We start from the raw sequence: 26484 nt of genomic DNA on the forward strand, positions 1-26484 counted from the left end.
AACCAGACAGACCAGCATAGGTCAGCAGTCAGGTTAGACACTAGCTGAGCATAGGTTTGGAATATGTACTGAAGCACAACCATGGATTAGAGCCCATTTCAATTCCATGAAGATATCAGAAGGAGGCAAGAAACAACTGCTGTACCAACCTATGGTGCCATCACGAGTCATCACCATTTCATGTTAAACTTGCCAGCTAGGTTTTTCCCCCTCTTATTAAACTTCTGAAAGCCAAGGAACATCCTGTTCTTTCCTAATGTACCAGGTGTTTTCTTGGGGGTTCAGCAATTTAATGTTAAGATTTATTTCCTACTAGTTCTTCTATTTGAAATTTAGCTATCAAAGACATTTTTGCAGGGCAAATAAGGACTGCTAAAAACACAGAATTATGAAGGCTAAGAGTACTCTGGTGAGGTATGCATACCACTCTCATTTTCAGAAGACACCAAGCAGTCAGCTTTCTACAAGACTCCTAAAGTCCCATACCTGCTGAACTCAACACAAGATATATTAAGAGCCTAAAGCTGAGGCCAGTCTCTGTTCCAAGGTCATCAACCCAGAATGCAATCGTAAATTATCTTTTTCAAACTACCTCCTTTTCAAGATAAACAGAAGTTCTGGTATCTTATGGATACTTGGAAAATTTTGAAGTCATATATAAATAAAGGTAAGTGTAATCTATTAAAAATATAGCTGTACTGCTGTGAGAATTCAGCTTTACAAAAGCAGATGTGTATAAAAATGGAAATCAGCTTATGATTGTTTTTAAAGTATGTTCCTTATATATAACTTTCTTACCTCAAGCCCTGTTATTAGCATTTCCTTGACTTTCTGATGACACTAAGTGGCATTTAAAGGTCAGCAAGGAAGAGGCTGCAGATCGCCTGTGAGAGTGATTTGACTTCCTGTTCCCTGTCCACACCGGTCAATAAAAATTTTTAAAAATGTCAAGTTCTTTTCTTGCAAGGTTGCTACAGACAAGCCTTTCTTCCGCAGCTCTTTGCCAAAACTCACATATTTGAGCTCCCAGTGTTGTTGTGCAACTTCCTTCTCAGAATTTTTTAAATCAGAAGTAATCAACTGAGCTGTTTTAATGCACTCAAAGTACCAGCTGTATTAGCAAAAAGTAAGGGTTTTATTTTTTCCAAAATAGAGACAAAAAATAAAAGTATCATAAAGAATATAGTTTTTTTTTTTTGCAAGTATATTATGGGTAGATATGAAAGGTAAGATTTACAGCAGGCAAACAAATTCATCTATTCAGTGACAGCAAGAATATTTATGCCTGTTAGATAGTTAAACTCCATTAATGCAAACCTTTATTGATTAGCTGAATGATACCACAACTGATTACAACTGGCCATTTAAAGTGCCAGACAGACCTACCGCAGAAAGTGAACTAGAAGCTGCTTTCCATTACATGACACTGATATTACACTAAATTTGCACTAAAATTAACAACACAGAAACTGAATTAATCCAAGATCCTGCTTCAAAACTAAAGCATTATACTACAGTCATGACATTGCTGGGAGACACAGTTTAAAAAACCCAACAAAACAAAACAAAAAAAAATATGACTACTCAGGTTTTCCTTTCTAACCAGCCACACTGAATATAGTTTGTTTTTTTGTATTCCCTGAAGCACTTGTGCTAACAGTCTGCAGTCAGAAGGAAAAAAAAGTTAATTTTTTCCTGTTCTGAACTGAAAAAAAAAACAAAACCATTTTTATGCAATTTACTTTAGGCAGCTTTATTATCTTGCTGCATTTTGCTATTGGTAGGAAATTATCTGGTCACACACCACAACAATAAAAGAGAAGCAACTATTTCATCCCACAACAGTTTTTTTACACATGCTGCACTGTGTTGATTTTATATGCCTGGCAATCAAGTTCTTACTGTAAAAGTTTTGAGTAATACTTTGAAGTCTGTACAGCCAGTGCTACCTTACACTTGTATGAGTCTATCAGAGCATCTAGACAGCAGTTCCAGATCTTGTGGTCAGGGCCCATTTGGTAGACCAGTACTTACACAACCAGAACCAGAGATGTCTGAGAACATTCTGTCTCCTGTGCCCCTGCCAGCTCTCCCCTCAGTGTGGCTGACCACATTCCTCTAGTTTTAATACAGAGTTTTTAGATCAGAAATCCTAGCAGTGCCAGGTGCAAGGCAGCCACCTCCCATACAAAATCATCCATTTTGTCTTTCAGTGCTAAAGTGACCAATCTACCTATATGTCACTGTGGAGGTTACTACAATTCTCCTATGACCCAGGTCCACACCATCTGCAATTATGCTGTTTTTCTTCTTGCCTTGACCATTATTATTTTCCTTGTACCATAACCATAACTTCCCTTCCTAGAAGCTTATCTGATTACTTCTTGTCTTCACCTAGGTTAGCTCATGTGATGGAATGTGTCTCCACAACTAAGAGTACAACTTTCATTTCCAGCTCCCACTGATTTATGTTCACTTTGACACTCCTGTGGTGTCCAACTTCTTATCCAGTAGAAAAGCTGAAAAAACAAACACCCAAGGAAAGGAACTAGAAAAATGGAAGCCTCTGGGAAAAAAGTTTTCAAAACACAACAAGGGACTTAGATTCACTGTGAATTTCTCAGTAGGGAACAAGTATGGGTATTAACTCTGGCCCCTTCCACTACACTGAGGACAACAATGGTGCACAACTGAGAGAGTTTCCAAGAACCTTCTTTAGTTTTTGTTATACTTCTTGTGCCTTGTATATATAAAAGAAGTGAAGCAATATTCAAAACTCGGTTTCCATTTGAAAATCACATGGATACTGAATGAATATGGCAAAACCCACAGGTAAGTTGATTGGTTTTTTTTAATGAGCTGTCAAATACTATATTTTGAAGTTAAGGAATATAAACATTTTACTCAAATCATTAGGAGATCAGAAAACATGGATTAGGAATACATGAATTCCAGCTAAATGTAAACATGTCTGTAAACTCTTGCAAATATAAAGAAGCAGATGCAGTATCACCCACTACTATCACCTCCCTCAGTATTCTGCCAGTTTGAGATCACAAATTTAATCTGAGTACTCTAAAACTAAAGTATGTACCATGGCACATATAAAGCAGTGGAATACAAGTCTAGGAATTCAACAATCTGTATTAATCAAGCAACTCAGAGGTTGTCAGGTCAGTTATATTTTTTCAAGATTTTATGACAGATCAGTGCTTTGAGAATTCCTCAATACTTTGAGAATCAAAGCTTTTAAATCACTTCTGTGATTTAAAATTCAATGTATTTTCTCCAAATAAATTGTCCTGTTTCCTGTTTTACTTTTCAGATTTTCTCAAGTCAGAATACCCTTCATGCTTAATAAAACCTATGTCTATTACTGCTACCCCAATTCATTCATGTCAATCTGAAGAAGTCAACCAGTATCAAGAGAAATGGACACAATAATTTTTTTCCACTGCAGCAATAGATGCAAAAAAGGGAAGACAAGCTAACTTGATTTACATTTTTGCCTTTGTATCATCTCTTCTGTAAGTGACAGTGTGTTTCAAACAAATTCATTTCTTAAAAAAAAGCAGCATCCCAACAATTAGCAAAAAATAATCTTTCCTTGACAGAAGAGGGTAGCCACATCTCCACAATTCAGAAGATGGGAGCAGGCAGAATGCTGCCTGATACTAGTGGGAAGATCCAATTGTATAAATGGATGTCTGGAAGGCACACACACATAAATCCTTTGTGTTCTCTCCTATTGGTCTGGACACTGAACTCATTGCTGTAACCACCAAGCTCATATCCTGTGCACCTTGTGAATCACAGCTCAGGAACTTGTTAGAAAGACGAGAAACACAATTTCTTTGATTCAGAGCTGTTACCATTGACAAGTCACTCTCAACTCTATGTAGTGAATACACACTTGCTATAAATCTTTGTAATGTATAATTAATTTAATTTCTATTACTGTGTGCTCTGTGAAGGAACAAAAAATTATTTTGCTAAAATCTGAAGATATTTAGACACAAATGAAAGAAACTTAGACTGCTAAACAATCTTTTCTGAACAAATGCGATCAGCAAAGCAAGGAACAGTATGTCCAAAACAGCAAACCTCAGCTGAACAACACACAAACTGACATGTTTTACACTTAATATTCCACTACTCCCCAGATTCTCAATTTGCAAAAATGCAGCTAAAGATGATGAGACACCAAACTAATGAGATATACTTCAACATTGGTATAAATCCAATGACATCCACAAAACAGGCTTCAGCACATGTGTGTCAGGTCCCTTAAAATGTCATTCTATAGGGCCATACATGTTCAGAGAAAACATGAACATATATGCACAAGCTTCCAAAATGTGCCAACCTCCTTTATGCCCTTATGGTGCTCTGCAGCTGAGACCATCAGGCTGAGTGACAGCACACAAAGCATCTGGGTTCTTTTTTAACTTTCTAGATGCCAGATGTATTTAAAAAAACCCTTAAAACGCAAATACTTTTGCTTTTGTTTTGTGAATGTAAACCCTAGTGAGGAAAAGCCATCATTAACATGGCACGGAAAACATCTTGGGATCAAATGTTCCTTTGCTCCTTGGCAATTTAAAGGAAATATTGCTACCCATCACTCAGGTAGGAGGTAGGGAGTGCAGGCAGCAGGCACAATCTGAAGTGAATTCCAAAATCAAGATGAACTGCAGGTGACAGTCTGATTCATCTTGACTTTCAGAAGTGTGTGGACAACTTTGTGTCTCATTTGATGGAATGTTCTCTTTTTTCTTTTCCCTCTTTCCTTTAATATAATTTTGGGAAAGTACCAGAATCAATTGGCATCTAAAATGCACCCTCTTGGGCTGATTTACATCTTTCTGGCTAGACTGGTAAAAACTTATTTTCCAGAAGTCCAACACTTTTTGTAACAATGGACTCTCAAAATTTGTCAGCCTATAAAAAAATCATCGTATTTGAAAATAGATTTTTCATAACTGCCAAAAATACCAGTATGTAAAGCCACTATGGGAAGAAATAATAATTTCAAATGAGTCCCAGAAAGGAATATCCAATAAAAGATAGAGAGTCTGTAAATTCAGCTACTCTTTTCTTTCAATAGCTTTTATTTTTTTTGATAGCTACGTGCTTGTAATGAGAGATGTGCAGGGAAATATAAAAGAATTGGTGAATAAGAAAAGGAAATAAGAAAAAATGTGGAAAACATTACAAGTCTCTTTTTGGCTATTTGTCCAAGTGGAATAAAAGCAGACATGAAAGAAGTAGAAAAGAATACATGAAGTGAGGATGGGAATTAAAACAGTAATTGTGGCAAAAAATGAAATGAACATGTTCATGAGATTTGACAAGAAACTAAGTCCTTGAGGAAATCCAGACATGAAAGTCTGGAAAAGGAGAGGAACACTGCAAAAAGCAGAAGAGTTCAGTGAATGTGATAATAAAAGTACTGCCTTGCATCCTGGGGAAGGAACAATGAACTAAGGAGGCTGTGTAGGACAGAAATCATGTTTTGTAAGAAAACTCCACGACTGTCCATGTACTGGCCCAGAAAGATGGTGATGTTCACGTTCGCTTGTCACGAAGGCAGTGGGAGAAAAGTCAAACAAAACTCAGACCAGAACAGATTTAGCACTGAAGGAGAAGGGGATTGATATAGAGAGATTTGTGAATGTGTGCTAAATATTTCTGTGGTAGGGATTTGATACATAGTAAAACATGGAAATGCAGCCGAATGGAAGAAAATAACGAAAGAAACATTTTGAAACCTACTAACAAAAGTCCAAAAGCCAATGAGAGACACAAATAGAAAAACACATTTTAAAGAAACCTGAAGAAAGAACTACAGAGGAAAATCCGCATGGACTCCAAAATTCAGTTCAATCCCAGTACAGAAAGAAGATAGGAAAATATTAAGCTGGAAGCAAAACAAGCAAGAACATTAGAAAAGAGGCTATTTAAACTTTGCCTTGGAAGGGCATTAGCAGATAGAGTGAGAGCACTCTTGGAAGACTGAGGATGGAAAAATCCACATTTTTGCAAGCTTGAAAAAGTTGGTTTCTCCTTTCACTTATACTTTTGCACTACATGAAAATAGATTAGCTGAATCCAATAGTGTTGAACAACCAAGCCAAAAATCAAAATCTGTCTTTACTAATGGTCTGGCAACACACTTCAGGAAACAGGGAGTTCAAAAGGTCAAAGACTGACAACAGAAAAAAAAAAAAATTTCCACTGGTGTTAAGCATTCATCAATCATAAATAACAAAAAAGTGAATCAAAAGTCTTGAGCAAAATTAATTCATCATTGCAATATGAATTGATTTTCTCTAGAATTACTAATTCTTTTAAATCAATCAGCCAATGTTTTTAGTTCATGGAAGAGAGGAGTTGCTAAATCTGCAATATATGTCCTCCTGAATTCAAAATACTTAAAAACTATTGCAGAAGAAGTTCTTCTCTGCAAATTCTTTTAACATATAGAAAGTATTAAACCACTAGACTTGATAATCTTCAATATATTTTCATTGTAGATATGCCAATTTATGCTGGAGGAGAAAATGGAAACTTTACATAAAACATAATATTTAAAAATATCTGCTTTAATGTCTGCATAGTCAATTTTAATGGTAGCCAGAATTATGAATGGAATAGTTCCTGGCATGAGGTTTCTGGGTGTGGATTTCTTTGGTTTTGGAGAAATAATTTCTGTGTTTTACTGAAAGTATGTTTATTCCATTCGAATTAGAAAGTGTTTTCTCCACATTTTAATGAAAGTGTTGTCGGAAGAAAGAAACATGAATGATCAATCCTCAAATCTTTCAGTGTCTGCTGAAATTCTGACAACACATGACTATTGGCCTCTGAAAAATCTCTACTTATTATAGCTGTGGATGAGTGAAGAAAATCTACTGAGATTCAAAGGCAAATTTTCATCACAATCTGCAGAACTTCTCTGAAGTCAAAGCTCTGATCTATTCAAGGTCAGGGATCTGGCTTCCAGCTCCAGTCCTTATAATCCAACTCTGACACAAATGCTTTACTAACTTAGAATGCATTCCTGCAACAACTTTTCCCTTTGAAGCATGTGGTGACTGTAGCTGGTTAGCTAGAGGGAGACAATCATCCAAATGTCAAAGCAAATTTTCAAAAAGGAAACTTTACACTTGTAATGATAAAACACTGCCAAAGATATTACTGAAAAGCAATATAACCTCTGAAGACTTTAAAACCTAAATTAGAAGAACAAATAAGCTTTTGAACTCTAAAATTAGTGCAAATCTTAAAGCAAATCCTAATTACAGAGTCACTAAGAAGATTCTAGCAACAATGAATCAGAAGTCTGCAGCCAGGAACTTTATAGTTTCAATTAGCTCTTTCAGAAGTCTGGATGTGCAGGTGTGCATGTACATAATCTTGGTGCACACATACATGGATCTACATGCAAACACAGGGATGCATGCACACACAGCTTATCACTTTGGTTAGCTCTTCCTGATATCTGCATGTGTGTTTGCGCCTCAATGCACATACCTTCTACACACTGAGTACAACATGCTGATCCTGAAGCCCAAAGGGCTGGCCTAAGCAAGCTCCCTAGCTCTCTGCATCTTTCATGCTTTTCAGGAGTTTCATGACAACTTCTGACTGCAAACTACAGCACTGGAGCAGACCAATCCTTTAACAAGATATGACAGCTTTCTGCAGAAGACAAAATCAAAAGACAAACTCACATGCTTACAGCTTGATCGTTAGGAACTGATGCCAACAAACCACTTTGAATTATAATAGTTGAATATTTAGTCCCAGATCAGCATCAGTGGTCAGAAGTGAAGAGAAGGAGTCAGGAGGACATCATGCTAGAGTACAGGGGTGGGGAGAAGGTTTAAAGACAACACCCTTCTGGTGGACAATGGATAGAGCACATCCAGGTGTGGTACACAGCCACCTTCTGTTTCATAACACCTACAGATTGATACCTGCAGAAATTAAGTTTGTCTCATCAAAGGAGGTGATTGATTTGGATAGAAAAATACATATGCTTCTACTTTGAAGAAGTCAAGTGAATTAATTTCAGGATTTGAATCTTCCAGGACCATGAAATTCAAATCCAAGCTTCCTCTCCATCTCGAAGGATGCTCCAAAGACTATCCTCTTCAGAGAAAAATCAGTACCCTGATCATGCCAGCAAAAATCATGCAAGTTCATTAATTGGGTTCAGAGGAACAGGCTAAGAATAAAGAAGATGACCCTCCCTTTGAATTTTTTTAAGTAAAGCTTGAACACTATTTTAATACCCTTGGCCTTTAAGTCTTTTCCTACTGTGAGCATTTTTTGCTATTCTTTCAACTCTAACTTTGTCTAAACCACTCCATCTTCTAAATAAATGTGAAGTGATATTATAGGATAATATGGGATAATGCCACAAAGGGAATGGAAGTACAGATGTGCTGGAGACCAGGCTACTTCACCCTTTCCCCACTTTTTTGTTTACATATATATAAATTCATAATTTTACCTTCCTTTGCAGTATACTGTAGCCTGCAAGGTTTCTCCGAGTCAAAAAAAAAAAAAGCGATATATCCTTAGGAAACCAGAGCTTGACTTGTTAATGTTTATTATTCCCAAGAAAGTAATTTTTCTACTGTGTATAGCCTTGTTTCTTTGTGAATTTAGTGTGAAGTACTAAAAAATCACATCTCTCCAATCTATTTTCAGACTGGTGTACTCCAGTTCACTGGAGGGAACCCCCCACTGCTCAGTTTTGGCATAAACTTTTCAAGAACAGCCCCAAATTTAACTGACACAGAAGTTAAAAACCTATGGAAATAGATACAACATATACTGACACTTGGAGTTCAGCTGGCACAACTACAGCCTAAATAGGGCAACCAGTGCTGGGAATTCTGCTCACTTGTGGGTACACACTGCTTCAGATAACAAAGAAAAACCTGCTTTTGCAACAAATTATTGGTTGGTGAAAGCCACTCCCTTCCTTTGCCACTGTTTGCAATTCATCTTCTACAAGACTTAACATGTTTACTTTGGGGTTTTCTCCTTCCCCAGTGAGAAAAAGCTCTATAAATTAAGCAACTTCAAGGGGTTTATCTGTGCTGGCTGTCCATCAAAAAGGAATGAAGGTCTTACAGTTTAGAGATTACAGTGAAAGTGTCAGAAGACTTTTGAGAACCTGAAGTAGGACAAGAAGGAACGATTCTAAAATGGACTAGTGTAGGTAATGGCTAGCAACTCTTAAAGGACCTAGTCCAAAGCCAGTTAAAACCAGAAGGAATTTTTCTATTGGCTCTAGTGAGTTCTGCATTGAGTCTCCAAAGGTCAATCTAACTGTATGATGCCAACAGAAAGTAATAGTCTAAATTATGATGCCACTATCATTTCTCCAGAAAATCTTTTTCTTCAGTATACTTTCAAGCTCAATGAAAATCATAACAATGTCAGGTAAGAAAGCATAGCTCTGATTTTTTAAACATAAAATTTGGCTCCAGATAGCCATACTTCAATCTCTTCTGTTAAAGAAATGAAGAAAGTAAAGGACCTTCAACAAAACACATATGAACTGGATCCCAACAAATAGCAAGGAGTTTTTTTAAAAGCATGATCAAAACAGATTAAAAACCAAAATCCATAGAGAACCCAATGCATGATCATATACCCTACACTGATATATAATTAGTTCTCTAACTAATTAGCATGGGTTTAAAAAACCAAAACACATATTAAACAACATATGAACATGTCTAAGAAGCTAAAAGACCTCTACTTTCACCCTTAGCACGATTCTTTCTTTGATGTAATTTTCAGCCACAGGAAATTAAAAGTAGAACAATACATTAAGTTCACAATCAAAACAAAAACTTTAAGAAGTCCCAAAGTATTGCCTTTCCATAGACAGAGGATGAAGTGTTTTTTTTTCTTCCTAACTCAAAGAAGTTGCACAGGATATATTTTCCCAGCTCCCTTTCCCCCCCGCTTTTGGGGTGAGGGGGGAAGAAGGTGTCAGAACTTTGGATAGACAAGTTACTTTTAATTAAATACTAGTTAATAACTTGGTCTGACTTGTACAACTGCCAGTATTTTTAGTCGATATTGTCTTTCTGACCTGTAGCCCTTAAACTAGAACAAGGACCTTGTTTAACATTTGTTAAATGTAGACAGCACCACTATCCACTACTATCCCCCTCCCACTGCTGGTGCACTAATCTCCCATGCCAGCTGCTCAAATGTTTACATCTGAAGGGCTTTCTCTGTTTGTGCAGAAACAGCCTCTGCACAATATCTCTCATCTGTACATTTGCCAGAATCAAGCAAGAAAAGCCTCCCTGCTGGAATTCTTGATTAATAAATAGTCTTAAATGTTTCTTCTTCCCTCCCCCCTTCTGTCAAATCCATTGCCATTAGGTTTTTACAAGGCAAACCTCCACAGTGCACTTTACTGGCCTGACTCTTGTCCTGTGCAAACAACTGTAAATCAGAACAAGCTCCATTTAGAGTCAATGAAATCACACCATCTCTGTACTGAAACTGGGAGAGACTCAAGTCAAAATGATACCTGATCATTTGCTGGGATGGAAAGAAGAAAATGTTGCCATCAGAGAAGGGGGGTGTGGGGAATTTCACACTAACAACACAAATCTACTGCCAACCTCTCCATCTCACTATGTCAGTGTACTTCAGAGACCACCTACACAATTTATAAACTACACACTAGTCACACCTGGCTCACAGCAGGTCACCAAGATTCTGAACCAGCAAAACAACACCTCAGCAGATGCTTGGGATGCACTGAAAAAGTCAGTGGGGTGAATGCCTACAGCTAATTTCCTATTTAAGACTTCTGTAGGGCTATGTCTTGCTACCTGCCTTGATCTTCTTTCTCTTCTGCCCTTCCAGCTGACCACCTACAAAATCAGAAATATTTTCCTTTTTGCCCAAGTTTTTAAATCTGCTTAAAAGTGCAATGACATTGAAAAAATGATTCAAGAAAGTTGAACTGACTACTTCATAATGTTGAAAAGCCTTTAAAAAGATTGATCACTATTTGCCACACTCTCTCTGCTTCAGTTCTCATCCCAATATGTTTCTTAGAATTAAAATGAAGTATTATATTCTTGAAACATAGTAAGGGAAAAAGCAATGGCTGAAATTATTTGTAGTCCTTTCTGCTAAGCTCCAAGGGGAGGAACAGTATTGCAACTGCATGTAAAAGACTTACAAAACCTAATTCAACAGTTGTCTATTTAAAAAAAGGAAGAAAAGAAGAAAGCATACAAAACAGGCTACAGGTGTTAGATGATCTCTTTTTGTAGTGATGAACAACTACGAAGCACACACTGAGAAGCACATTCAGTGCTACACAGTCTTTGCTTCATACAGATAACTCTTTGACTTAAAGGAAGACCTGTAAGAGCCACTAAGTCTTATGTAGGTCTGACTTTGCATGAGAGAACTAAGCCATAAAGTTGACTTAGGAAAACTTCCCCATCAAAGTAAAATGCATTGTGTCCTGTCAGCAAGTGTTTTGCAAATCCTCCCTTACCTGCCATAAGAAGTTATTGAGACATATGGTTTCACACGCTACCAAGCAGCTCAGTTTTGCCAACTAACAATAATGCACAGAACAAATATGTGTGGAAATCATGAGATCATCTAATTAAAAGAAATGTTATTGTATGCCACTACTTTTAATGAAATCGAGTCTTCGCTGTCCACAGAAGAGGCTGGAAAGAAACCAAATCCTATTAGCGCTCATGCCTCAGAAATTATTTGCAAAAGAAAAGAAATTATACCTTAACTGGTGCTGAAAATTTTTGCTGTATCTAAAATCTACATATGCTAATAGGATATTTTAGACTAATATAATGAATCCACGGTTACATGGGATTCAGATTATGCCACTACAAAACAGGTTTTACTGCCTAAAAAAATTTCCATTGTATATTAGAAATATGGAATCAATGACAGACTATTAGCCATTTCTGATTTCATCTAGTAAAGGGCACTGGCATAAACACACATTAATCCTTTCACTACAGCAGTTACCACTGGAAAGCCTGACAAGAAATTCCAATTGTGAAAAGCCTGATCCTGGTATAAACTTTTGTTTAAAGGTGGTATTTTCCAGACCACTGCATGCTCGCCACTAAGAACAATATGCTGAATGTGTTATGACCAAATGTGAATTACAAGGCTATTACAGACTATTAAGGGGTTCTGGTAATATTAATTACCAAGAAAGCAAAGCCTGAGTGGTTGAAATGTCACTAGAAAAATTTCAAGTGGAATTTTAAGTTTGTCTTTGGGTATTTTTTAATGTGCTTTTATTAATGCAAATTAAAAGCCATTGGTCTTATTAGCTGCTGCTTTATTCTACTTTTTTTTTTCAGTGAGTTAACTTCAGAACTTTTCAGTGAAATCAGTAACAAAAGATGAATCAGACATAAAAGGATTTGGGTGGTTAAGGGTGTGTCACCAGGTCTTAATTAAACATCCCAGAGAGATATCTGAGCCAACTTACGCCAGACTGGCTGGGTACATCACCGTGCAGAGAATGATGCCATACAGCCCAGGTCTGAAATTGCCACACACAAGCCTAACTTAGTGTGTTAGATTATGCCTCCCTAAATCACAATGGTTTGTGCTTTCCCATCAAAAAGCCTGACACATATCCCTCTGATGTGCTTGCTTCCATTTTGGTGCCTGAATTCTGCTTCTGGGCATGTTGAGCATATAAACTGTGGAGAAGCCATACTTCTAACTGACTGCCTAAATTCCAACAGGATCCATAAAATGTACAAATCTCCTTCTTTGTCAGCCAAGGGGCCTGATCCAATAGATAAGTTTAAAGCACAACTAAGCAAATGGGCTTCACAAAAATGGAACTGCCTGAAAAGGTAGCTATGGTATTTACCTCTTGTCCTGTCTAAACCCCTGCCACAAGTTCAATGATTCAGTAAGAGTATGGTAAATCCAGGTCCAAAACCATTGTTTAGGTGAGAAATTACAAACTCTCCCCTCTTGTGAGGAGAGCAAAACTATTCTCTGTTGAAGGACATGAACATGAGTTTAGCTAAAAAGAGACTGAGATTAGGGTATTCATCTGGGCAGGAAGCCATTTGGCTCCTCCAGTTCTAGCTTTAGTGACTACTTACTTGCTGGATGTAACATCTGCTCAGCATAAAACACAGAAAAACATCGCTGGCACTGGAAGCCAGAGCTGCCACCGCACTTAAGTTAGTTCATTACTGGTCTGAATAGTTAAGCTTGCTCTTGCTCTCTGAGTCACTGAATATTTGGGTATTTTTACAAAAGGATGCTTCCCACATCAAGAATACCTCACAGCTTTGTTCCAGGCAGTCTACAGCCCAGTAAGTATTTTGGTTTTCTTTTTTGCAAAGGAGGAAATAATTCCCTGATGTTGATATCTTTAAAGGCAAAAAAGAGAACTTAGGTCACTCACATTTTGGATAACAGTGGTAGGTGGTAATGCTTTAGAGTAAAAGCTTTAAATACCTGAATCTAACAGCTGATTTGAGATTTGAATCTTGGGCAGAGGCAGGTAACAGACATAGACGGGCAGAGTTTAACAAGCAACTCCTCCTTTGAAGATTTTAGTGGATTCAAAACTTGGGAAATCTGACTCTCAGCTGCTGAGATTCAGAGTCCAGACATCCACACTGTCAGGTATTTAAAACAGGCACTGCCAGGCATAGTCATTGCCAATTCCTTTTGTAGATATAACACTACTCAAGTTCTTTCGATTTGACTTAATCCATTTCTCTGTGTTCATATCAGAATGTTTCTTGACAATATTTCCTTCAAAATCTCCAGCTAATACCACTGCAGGACCTGAAGATTATGACCTATCTTTTCAAAAGCAGCAACATGAATACCAAGAGTTGTGATGATTTAACTCTGAACCATGCATTTTGAAATAAACACACAGGTTCTGGTAACTACTGACTACCTAATAATATTTTAATTAAAAAATAAAAAAACCTTCATGGTCACAAAAAGGAGCTTAAATCCAACTTCTACAAACTTAAGACTCAGAAGTCAAATGGAGGGAAGTCCACCCTTAATGATTTCTTTTCAAATCTCATTATCTTAAGCCACTTTTGTGTGGTGAGGACAAGAGCTGACAAGTGATTTTTGAATGCATGAAGTTGGCAAGTACAGCTAAGCAGCACAGACAGAACAGGGGTCAGCTGACATGTCTCTTCACCAGATACTGTTTTTAATAGCTTGTAACTTCACCATGCTTTAACCATGGATGCTGAGACTTTCCATTCCAGGTGTCTGCCTCGGGCTATTTTTTTTCAATTTTTTTTAGCCAGAGTAGTTTGGCTGGTTCTGAGATTACTTTTTTTACACAAACTCCAAGGACCTTTTCTTTGAAGAGGTCTAGTAACACCACATTGTGGAGGAAAAACTTGAAGTCTGGTGGTGGCAGGCAGCCACTGTTTCAAGGTCTTGCCTTCTGCTATCACATACTGTAAGGAAAATCTAAAGATACTATAATATGCAAAACCATCTATGATTCACAGGAGTGAAGACAGTTAATATCCTGTAAGTGCACACCACAAAAGGAGGTGGGTACATCTGTATCTCTCCAGCAGCCATAGCCTGGCTGAAAGGTACCTTCATGGTCTGCCAAATCTATAACTCTGCTCTGAGACAGAATAAAGTACATGTAGCTCATCCTCTAGCCATTTTTTGACGTTTTGTAGATTAAGGGATGATAAGGATTTCAAATAATTTTAATAGCATGCTCTCCAGTGAAATTTCCATGCAGTCAAATTTTTCTCCCTCTTGTATTCAAGTTAAATTTCTATTGCTATATATAAAGCAGATTGCTTCCTGTCCCTCAGTAGATAAGGAGAACTCAAGTTGGTCATTGGCATCTTTACTATTGAAATTCTCTCAATGCCAGCTTAAGCCTTGGGCAAACCTTTTTTCTTACCAAGGCAAGTTAACAGTAATGAGTTTTTCTTTTTTTTTCCCCACAGTGTATCACAGGCTAACAAAATAAAACTAACTCTACTGTGATGGTTAACCTTATGCTGAGATATACAGTATTTATTAGATCTCTTTTTCTTCTAATCATGTCAACAGCTGCACAAATGAAAATATTTATAACTGTATCTTCCCTAGCGTCATCCTCTGGCATCTACCTACCAGCTTACAGGCACCCTTTAACAAAAGACTGGGGCTAACAGCCCTGATTGCTGCAGCATTTAGACAACTTTCCATACTCAATTTGTTGAGTTTCATATTTTGCAAACAAAATTACACTAGGAAACATTGCTTCAAGGGCAGATCACAACCTACATCTTGGACAGAGCATAGACAGCTTTAACTCTACAAAATGCAACATAACTATCCCAGGATTTGTCGCTGCTAATAAGAAATAAACTCACTCTAAGTGTTGTCAGGAGACCAAGCAGGGAGAACATGAAACCAGGAATTTAAAGCAAAGGTGATTGCCAAACACAAGGAAATATTACAAGTGGATGGCTGTTAACTTCCACCTAGATGACATGGCCAGTACTCTCTTTCCTATTGCCTTGAACAGTACCTGCCTGTGTGACATGAAATCCTTGACAGGAAAGGATATTACCTGATCACCTGGGACCTGACATGGTTGAAGAGAAATAACATTCACCTAACTGTATCTGATTCTTCTTTTCACCCATTCTAAACTGACAAAGCGTACCATGAATGGTGCAACTCCTGCCATCAAAGAGGGCACAGAAGTCACAGCTAGAGTACAAGGCTCTGAAAAGGTAAATCATAAATATTTTTAAAGCCCTTATGTGGAAAAGAGTTGCTGCTACCACTTAAAGAAGTGATTGGCAGGATTACTAATGCACCAAAATTCTTGATGATTTTCTTCTGAAGAACAGAACAGAACTTTTCTTCTGGAGAACAATCTTGCAATTATTCAGGTACATTTGTTTTATGAAATAAAAACAAACCAAAAATCCCCCACACATAGCCTCAAAATATCTGATAACTGGTATTTTAAATTACATGTTTCCTTTTTCCTCTTGTAGTTTTGCATATGAACATATATAACCATAGCATGACAGACTCATCAAGCAGAGAACTACTGGACTATTTGCTTCATTTAATTAATTGATTCTATAATGGGTAAAACTTACATGCTGAAATACACTGAAAACTAGTTATTTTTAAAATGGTGCTGATGAAGTGCTCATGAAGATCCTCCGACATTGCACTGCTGCAGCCCTGTTTGAACTAGAGAAACCCTGTGTGATAAGACTTTGTGCTGAAGTTTCAAAACCTCAGATAAGTGTTCCTGGCTGTACTTCTAAATATTTGTTCCCAAGCTGATATATTACATAAACAAAGTCCACATCAGAGCTACACATCGTTCAGCACTTGGGACGTGTTTTTTTCACTCTTGATTTATGAAAACACGAAGGCCCCAAAAATAAAACCGTCTAATTTTAGTACCGTGTTCCAATACCGTGTTTTATCTTGATCAACTGTTTATATGAGGACAGCGACACCAAGCGGCAGAGAGAACTCAAGTTCCTTTTATTTTCCCCCACTGTTCAGAACTTGAGCTCTGACAGTCTGCCTTGGGCACAGGAAAAGCTGCATACACTTGACTGTGCTGCAACTTCCAACTGCTTTACCTGAATGTTGTGTATTTCAATAGCATTTTTTTTGTGAAAAGTTAGCCTGGATATAAAACTGATCTGCTTAGCACAAAACTGATTTGTTTTTCTTCCCAGATCAAGGGAAAGGATTTCTGCTTCATTTACAATACACGGTTGGGTTTTGTGTCCTTTACTGATGTGTGGTGTAATGAAGTGCTGCACTTTGAGGATTTTCATGGAGAAAATTTTGTACATTTCTTTACTCCCTCTCTAAGATAGCAAATACTTTTCACCTTTACTTTTGCTGATACTGTGAAAAAGTGTCCCTTCACCTCAAGCATAAATGTTGACTTTGCCATCTTGACTTTGAAAATTTGCTTCTTCATCAACAACTCAAAGTATTTTTAGAGTCATTAGTAATTCAAATAATAATTAGATAAATATGCCACTGAGAATGGTTTGGTGATTAAAAAAGGAATATAACTTGTGTTTGAATAAACACCTAAGCATCTATTATTTCTTATACTTTTATTCCATTTCTTCATATTGCCCAGTTTAAACAAAGAAAAAAACCAACTCCAAATCAATCAACTCCAGAAAAGAATAATCAAATTTTCTTTCCTACAATTCAGTATGCATCCCCACCACATAATAGTGAGAAAAGGATTTAAACTGGGCATATGAAAGTTCATGCCTTTACCTTGGTAGTACTTCACAAGTTAGCTATTTCTCTATAGGCAAGAAAAATTTGCTTGATCCAGTCAATGTAATTCCTGGTACTGTACCAAAAGCAATGGCAAGATATTTTTCTTTCAGAAATAAAAGTGAAACTGCCTTTGGTTCCCACACAGCAAAACCAAAATACTTTCAAGATGACCCAAAACAGTACTAGAGAGCAGACCTGAGGTAACCACAAAAGAGGAATCCTCTACTGGATGACATTTTGCCAACAATCCTATCTCAGAAATTAAACTTTTATATAATGATCTCTAAATACATATTTCACATATATGTCCATATAAGATACCACTTAGTTGGAATTGGGATACTTAGTTCCACTGAAGCAAATGAGGTATCTTTTGAACAAGCAGAATAACAAATTACTCAGAATGATTGAGGGTATCAAATCTAGTCCACAAGGAACTGCTAAGCTAAAGTTTTAAAATTATGAAGTGTTTTTGCTGGTATTTCCATTTGAATTTATCTTAATAAGAATTATCTATGGCAACTACCTGTATCAAGTTTGCAACATTTTTTAATTTTTCTCCTAAGGAATCACAATTGTTGAACTTTTTCTTGAAGCCTATCTAGCCTCTTGAAAACATGGACTTTCTGTGCTGCTGAGTGAATCTGTTAGACTTATTTAAGACACCTTCTACAAGCTTGAACAGAATACTGCCAAATTCAATACAATAAGGTCAACACATTTCTTCATGTGCTCATGTATTAGCAGGATTGGTGCTCATACAAATACAGGTGTCAAACCAGAAGTGAAAGACAAACACTGAACAAGGGCTACATTGTTCTTTAAGATTAATTCCTCTTATGAAGAAAGTGGGAAAAATTTAAATCCCTGACATGCTCATTTAACTGAATGAAAAGAAAACCTTTTTGCCTCTTCAAGAGCCCTTTCCTCCTTATAAACCGGCACCCTTAGAAGACATTTACATGTTCAAAATGGTTTTGAAATCTTTCTTCATCAATGTCAGAGGAGGAAAAAAAAAGATTACAATTTTCTCTGTAAAAGTTCCAAGAAAAATAAGGTGATGTCTCTCTTCTGGGGAAAGCACCACACATCTTTACCATCATATTCTTACTTGTAATTCCTACTCTTTCTCCTCGCTCTTTTCTAGTAGTTGGGTATCAAGGTATTGAGATTAATTCATAATGGCAGTGAATACAAACCACAAAATTATTTTATTTTGGCAGAGTTTGTGATGCTTTTTCTATGCTTTTAATTAGTCTATTTCAATTACACATGATCACCCTCTTCTAGGACTTTCCTTTAGTAACAAAGGCCTATTAATCTATTCATCTTTATAGTGTTGCCCAAATTTTTAGTATCACAAGCAGCTTTTCCATCTCAGTAATCTTTTCTCATGAAGTCTTCAGATTTGCAGTTTGGTGTTTTTACACTCATAGCAAATCAATTTTCTATCTATTCCTCCTTTTGTACTCCTCTCATATTATTCTTGATTTGGGATTTGTTCTCTTATTCCTTCATTTTTTCCACAATTCCCTGTCATCCTCTGTGGCTAGTGAGTTCTTTATTTTGCAGATCCACACTCCTTTTAGAAAGACCTGTGTATGAAAGGGGGATTCAAAGCTGAACCTCACATTTCAAACTTCTATCACATTATCACTCTTCTCTAGGTTTTGAAAATATGATAACAAAAAGTCAAGTAATTTAAAAAAGTAATAAAAAGATGTGCCATTTATTATAATTACTATACCACCAAAACCATCTGAGAAAATATTTAGGATTCACACTTCCTAATCTGATACCTTCCTATTTGGATCCTCATAAATTGGTATGCTGCCTCTCACTTAATGTTTCTAAATGTGGTTCACAGGGTTTTAGTACCCCAAACCCTACTGACATATTTAACAAAAATCCTATTTGTTTTTTTCCAGTGTTTGCTCTTCACCGCTAAGCTCCTTATGAAACAAATATAATGCTGCCATGCTGTGCAAGTCAGATACAGGGATGAAAAGGAAAGGTGGGGTTTTATAAGAAAATCCCTTTTAAATAGCATTGGCAAGGCAAAAATTATCTTGCATCACACAGGACTGTCACTGATGTCACAACACCCATGTTCTTCTTTCTCACAACTGCTTGGAATTTAATACTGAATGAAGCTTTATTCATAGTGAAGCTAGCAAGTTTTATTTGAAGACAATGCATTACAGTTTAACTTCATTAAGATATGCAAACTGTGCACTCATGTAATGAAGCCTGCTAAAACTTCAGCTATTTCTACTTCTACTTGGCTAAGCATCAGGAACAGCAGTGGTTTCTGGTTAATTCAAACTGTAGGAGCTAATAAGGACACAATAGCATCTACAAGCGGTGTTAGTACTTACATCCAAGCTTCCTTCACTTGCAGATGCAGAACTAAAACCATCCTCCTCACCATAATCTCTGTTTGTCCTCAAGTATTCTTCTGTCTGCAATACAAACAAGTGTCCTACACAGCAGTAGCAAAGGAAACAAAACTGCAAAAACATGCCAGAGCAAAACACCAAACCCCATCACTGAAGCAAGACAAACTGTCTCAGTAGTGCTGGACCTGATTGCTGAGAAACTCTGAAGTAGTCTGCAGAATTCCCTGATGTAGGCAAGGAGCTAAGAAAGCCATTGGGAAAAATATTTAAGAATACAAAGACAAAATTCTTAGGCAATTATAAAAATAGGGAGTAACTAATTCTGGTAATATCAGGGACCAGACCGCTAATCTCTGCTACACCCACAGACACAATGGAACAAGCAGGGAGCTCCTTCCTTGTCAATTCCGTATGAAGGAACTGTTTCTGTGTGCTAGCATGCACTTTACTTAAGCCTAGATCCCATGATTATCTGCATAGCACCTCTGCTCTACTGATTGTTTAGCAATGCCAATTTTATCTGGATTTAGCCTCAGGCAAACGACTACATTTAACATAGAAAAGAAATGGAGTTCATGCCACCTATATGTTTTTTATGCCAGCTGCAGGAGAAAGAGGGTAACTGATCCAGCATAAAATTAGAATGGAAGAGAACAAGATGATACCTGATCTGGCATTAAGCCTGCCAGTACAAAGTTAACCAAAGAAATACTTTTAACAAATTTGTACCAGCCATGAGAGTAGGAATTGGCTTTCATTCTATGTCACAGTGTTTTCAATATAATGGAAAGGTTTTTTTAGTAAAGTTAGGTCTGGTGTATTGTCATACCACAATTACTGCTCTCAGTGAGCCAGTTGAGAAAGAAAGCATGTGCATGGGCATGGAAATCTGAGCATAGGCCTGTAGTGTGCAGTGACATCTGATCCAGGACAGTTTGCAACACAGGCTAACACTCTTCTTCCCTTGCAAAAGAAATCGCCTTCCCCTTACAAATGCCTGCAAGTCTGCAGTCCTACTGCTGTGCAGAACTTTGAACAATTCTTCCTGTTAAATAGTTCTAATATGCATGACTACATACACACACACACACATCACCACTGCAAATCATAATGCAAACAAACAAAAAATACACAGAACCAACTTAAGCCTTGTGGGAGAGTAATGTAAAAAACCCATAAAGAGCAGAGTTTAGGTACCCTGGGCTTTTGATTCTAGGTCCCTGAAATCACAAGGCATCCCATCATAGTCCCTTCATAAACCTACCAAAACTTTCATTAAAAGAGCTTTATTAGTTTGTCCTCATCCTGCTAAGTCTGTTCAGCAGTTTCCCTGCTGTTTTGGTTAGAAAGCTTTCAGAATAGAAAGTCAGATATATAATGTCGAATTAACACCTGATTGCTCCTGTGTGCTGTGTTATTCTTCAGTTTTCAGTAATTCTTCCATCTATCACGTTTTATATTCCCAGAGGTTTGTGAAGGCAACAGTGACTTTTTCTTGCTCAACTAAACAAAATTACTGACTTAGTTTATTTTCCTACAGAGTAACTGTCATTTGAAAGTAAGTGTCCAATAAAGAAATGACCAAGAAAAATCAATTAACTTGTCAGAACTACCAGCAAGAAAGCCTTAGAATTTTTTCTCAGATTTAGAAGCTGTTTCTCATACTTATTTGTGCAGCTCCTACTTTTTGCCAGGTCAAATAGAATTTTGAATTTAATTCACCCACAATGTCCTTAGCACTTTTTCAAATTTACTATTTTGAAAAACTCAAGAGTATCACCTCCTTTGCTTTCATAAGCAAGAGAAAGAGAACAGAAAAAAAGAGAGGAGCTTACAATCTTTGAACACATTTCCAACTCAGTTGTGAGAAATCCATTGCAGTAACCATTGAATTAGGATGCTTCATAGCAACTTTGCTAAGATTATGAGCATTAATACTTTAGAAGTTAAAACTGATCTGCTTCAGGAGTTAGAACTGCCAGGACACAGATTTCACACCCAAGTTCAGTAAAATGGAATGAGAGGACAAAGTACAATGCAGAAACTGCATTCTGTAATGTGTTTGTTTCTTCCAGAGGAATTGCAGGCCCACAGCGTGCTCTAGAGGCTCAGGTTGAGATCCTTTGTTTACTTGATTCTTCTGAGCAGATACAGTATTATCACTCCCGTTATAATTTTTCCCTTCTATACAGGAAGTATTTTCTTACAGTGGAAAAACACTTTGAAAGTGACTGACTTCTTATCTCATAAAATAGTTCTCATGTGTCCCTTATAAGATATTAAGAATAATTTAGTATCTATGACAGAAATAAGTAATTCAAAATGTCCATAAAGGGTTCTATTCCCTAGCAAAAGCACCACAAATTCAATCATGAATAAAAAGGCAGACAATTGTGAGAGATTTTGAAAAGCCTTCACAGTTTTGCAAATGTGAGAGATTTTGAAAAACCTTCAAAATTTTGCAAATGTGACTGAGATGACTGGATAAGTAAAACACCGGTCCATTAACAAGCAAATGTTTCTTTTTGCCAGTTAATCAGATACACATTTTGTAATTCCACTCCAAAAGCCTTGGAGGGTTTAAACTAGAGAAAAGAAAGCTCCATTTTTCCTCTGACATCCTAGAGCATTAAACACTTTATGTCCAAAATCATTTAACATCAATATTTTTAGTAAAGAATGCAAAAAAGTATGAAGTTAAAGCCCACTATTTTTTCTATGTTGTCAGAAAGTTCTTCTGTATTTAATTCCTGTGGTACATGAAATATTCTTCAAAAATGCATCTCAATGGAATCATTTAATACAAAATTTCTTTCCTAAATTTTTCAGTTCAAGAATATAAAGTTTAAAATGGCTAATATGTACCGCAACAGACACTGATCCTTCAGTTCAGTATTGGGAGTTATTTCTTCTATACCTGATTCATCATCTTTAAAGACTTGGAGAAGGCAATGGAGTGACTGCACAGAGCTTCCAAGAGGTCTGAATGCTTTAAAAGAGATCATCACCCATGCACAGAAGAAGACATAGGACACATCTACTTGGTAATTAAATTGTTCTGTATTACATCAGTCCTTTCATAAATGCATTTTTTAATGTGAGTACTACTAATAAACAGACACAGGTTGCTTGAAACTAGTGCCCTTCTTTAACACCTACTGAACTCACAACATTGAAAAGAAATAAAGAAGAAAGTAAATGGTCAACACGCTTGACTCCTTCAATAGGCAGGTGATATCTCCATCAGGCTGCACTGATCACATATAGTTTATACTCCTGTTAACACATTACTCTCTGGAAGGAAAAGGAAAGCAGGCCAAACAAATGCCACCACCTACAGACATAACAGATCTGGAAAGAAAGTGAGCAGTACACTGCTGGACACTTACCTGGCTGCTTCTTTGATCAGCATTAAACAATCCCAAAAGTCTTGTCTTTTCTTTCTCTATTGCATCACTGCTTACTGAAGCCTTTCGATTTGGTTCTGAAAAAATTTTAATGGAATACTTGTTATTTTTTTGAAATAAAGATTCACAAGATGAGTACTTTAAAATGTCCTGGGTTAATGCTGGATTTTTATGAGTTGAAGATGTTATGGACTGGATTATCTAAGTAAAAGCCAGGTCATGCACTTTGTCATCAAACTTTCATGTGTTCTGAGTATATTCCAAAATCTAATGGAATAATTTAATATAGTGCATTAAGTTTTCAATCATAATCCAGTAACCCTTATTAAAAGGCAAAACGTGAGCAAATTGCTTATGACTTCAGAAATGCTTGTTAGATGTATCACTTAAATCTCATACAGTACCATAATACTAAAAAAACCCCAAACACCTAAAAAAAGATATACTGGTGAGTGTCTTTAAAAATTCATAGGTCTGACTTAATACTTTGAACTTAAACAAGAGATTCTAAATGTGTAATTTGGATAAAACTCTTCCCCCTGTTTCCAAAGAGAAGGAAGAAGACCCTCCTCTTGGAAACAGGGCACTCTGTAGAATTTGGATTAGCTGGTTGTGGTCGTCTTTCTTATCTTGGTGCTTTTACTTTAGGTGGGAAAAGAGGGGATTTTATAGGTATTTCAGGCTGTGAGAACTCATATATGTCTTCCTTGAACCTGCTTAAGAAATTGTATGAGTTCTCATGCCATTTAGTATCCCTACAATCTCCCCCTTCAGTTTCTCATCCACAAAGCTGGATGAGCAAAATGACACACTCATGCATTGCAGGAAACAACATTGCCCATTTAATACACAGATAATGAAGCCCTCTCACTTTTTTAAATTGACCCTGCATAATGTTATAAATCTTTCCTCCTGATTCCAAGCACATCAGATTATCCACTAGTACTTAAAAAGTTTAGTTCACAGGGAAAAAAAAAAAACACTTTCTCTTGTAAATATTTGCTTGATAACAATTAAAACTCAAATTCAAAATTACTTGTTGACACAAAATAAAGTTTTACTTCACTGAAAAAGCCTCATCCCAAAACCCTTGTAAACTTATTTGCATAAAATATGAAGTGATTTTCACACAGATCACTTTTGCATATAAACAATCCCATGTGTCAGAAGGTGTTAAACATAAACCATGAACACAAAGGACAAAAAGGAGAAACTATCCTTAAGAAAGGCTACAACTGCACTGCAAAGAATACAGTAATGAATTAATGATTTTCTTAAATAATAAGCACTAGCTATGCTGGTTTCTTGCTTGGGGCTGGGCTGTGTCTAGATATGGATTATGATTCATTTATTTGCGTAGTCTTCAACTATAAACAATGCTGTGGAAAGGCTAACGTAGCAGCTGATCACCAACACTGTCATTGAGCACTGTGTAATCCAAATAAATTAGGACTTAAGTAATGCATATAATATCAAAATAATTAGACTTTATTAATCTGTATAACTTTTTCTTAAATAAATACAGCAGATATTTCATCTAGCATTGATCTCCATGTGAGAGGAAGCCACAGCAAGTAATGACAGATGATTAGGGGGAATAGTGCTGCCATTAGTGAAGCCAAGAGGCCGTGAGCTAAGATTTGCTTGATGGCTGCCACCTACTGGAGGTGGACTTTCTTCATAAAAATTTAAACAAGTTATCCAGTTTTACTGTGCTTGTGTTGTGTCTACTAGCAATGAAGTAAAGCTTATTAGAAATCATCCATACCTTTCTTGAGGATAATTAATTTATGCAATGTATAAATTAAATGTATAAAATGTATAAAACAGACAATGTATAAAACAGACTCAGTAGGGAAAAGGACATGCTAAATACACACATTTTCTACTTGACTGGAAGCAGAAGTACCAATATAATGTAATTCAAGCCCAACTACTGTAACAACTCAGAAGTCAGTATCTATTCAGTTACAAAATGCCTATGTATACATTTGATAATTAAGTGCTTTGCTGCACGGAAATTGAAATCAGTGGAAGATCTCACAGACATCAAAATTTTCTGCCTTTGCTACTAAATAAATTTTGAACCCAACAGACTGCGGAAATGTTAGTAAATTTACCTAATCATGATTGAGATAAACTGAACAGGCTTGAAATCTACAGAGATACACCACAAAACAGTTAAATAGCAAAATTTGCTACTTGCTGGTGTTCTAATGGCTATTGCTGAAGAGACAGTACACACAGAATGTGTTTGTTCTTAGCAGAAGCACAAGACATGTAAGCAACACTTTGGAAAGACAAAACAAATAAGAATAGCTTGTTTCTCTATGGCACTTCACATTTTTAAGGATCTACCTACAAAACCCACATTAAACATAGAGTGAAGTGAAAGAGTTAAACACAGAGTGAAGCTTCCCCCTCAGCAGCATTGTACAGTACCTCTATAGTTCAGAGAAGGCTCAGACTGAGTTTTTGATGGAGGAACTGGAAAAATCAGGCAATGAAAGGATAAGAGAAAACACATTAAAGTTCTAATATACCCCTGTAAAGCACAATATTCATTAATTAGTCCTAGCACCCTTTTTCCTAAGCATTACAGAAAAAATGTTGGCTGACAACACACATGCAGAGTTGCTACTGAAGCAGTTTCGCTGCATTTGTATTAATTCCTAATTCAGTCATGAAGCTGCTTCAACTGCTAAGTAGAATTAAGTAAGCAGGTGGCAGCAGAGCTTCTCTTTTAATAATCCTTCAGCTCTTGGTGTTTTCTGTTTCAGGAAAGGGAAGACCAAGTAAGAATCTGCTCTTACAAACACAGCCTATGGCTTTCAGCACCTGTGATATCTTACTTGTTAGTGAGAATATGTTTTAAAAACCTATTTTCTGTTAAGTAAACAGGCTAGATACCCACTCAATGCACAAGTCACAGACCAACTGCTACTGAAACCAATAGGTTTATTCCTCTTGGATATTACAAATAAGAACATTGAAGAAGAAAATTGCTGAAACAAAGGAAAAATTCTTGCAAATTTTATGTGCATTTACTATTTTTGTCAGACACCGTGGTGGTAAGAGGAAAGCACAAAAGATTGACTTATACTCAGGATCAGGGGGATTTTATCAAAATGAAAGGAAAGGAATACCAAAAGGTTAGAAAGGAATAGAATAGAAAAAAAGAAAAGCTGATGTAGAGAGCAGCACATTATGATGTGTAGATCTTTGTGGGTTCTTTCAACTCAATATATTCAGTGATAATTTGCTGGTATAATCCCAGCCTTGTAGTAAAGTCCTGGTTTTGACTGTACAACCAAATTTGAGAA

At 36.7% G+C, this 26484-nt stretch overlaps 1 protein-coding gene across 2 annotated transcripts in view; it reads right to left on the bottom strand.

Moving 5' to 3' along the window:
• LOC118701433 (protein cordon-bleu-like) overlaps window positions 1-26484 on the bottom strand; it is a 119881-nt gene that overhangs the window by 31867 nt on the left and 61530 nt on the right. Inside the window, exons 5-7 of one of the 2 annotated variants that reach the window (XM_036406056.2) lie at window positions 25604-25648; window positions 23144-23238; window positions 19734-19817 (exon numbers count right to left, since the gene is read on the bottom strand). In XM_036406056.2, coding sequence (XP_036261949.1) covers window positions 19734-19817; window positions 23144-23238; window positions 25604-25648 — 224 coding nt within the window. The remainder of the gene's footprint in view (window positions 1-19733; window positions 19818-23143; window positions 23239-25603; window positions 25649-26484) is intronic. The other variant, XM_054515072.1, reaches the window with a different exon arrangement.

The sequence above is a fragment of the Molothrus ater genome, chromosome 1, assembly GCF_012460135.2.
Source record: "Molothrus ater isolate BHLD 08-10-18 breed brown headed cowbird chromosome 1, BPBGC_Mater_1.1, whole genome shotgun sequence".
NCBI classification, from domain to species: domain Eukaryota; kingdom Metazoa; phylum Chordata; class Aves; order Passeriformes; family Icteridae; genus Molothrus; species Molothrus ater.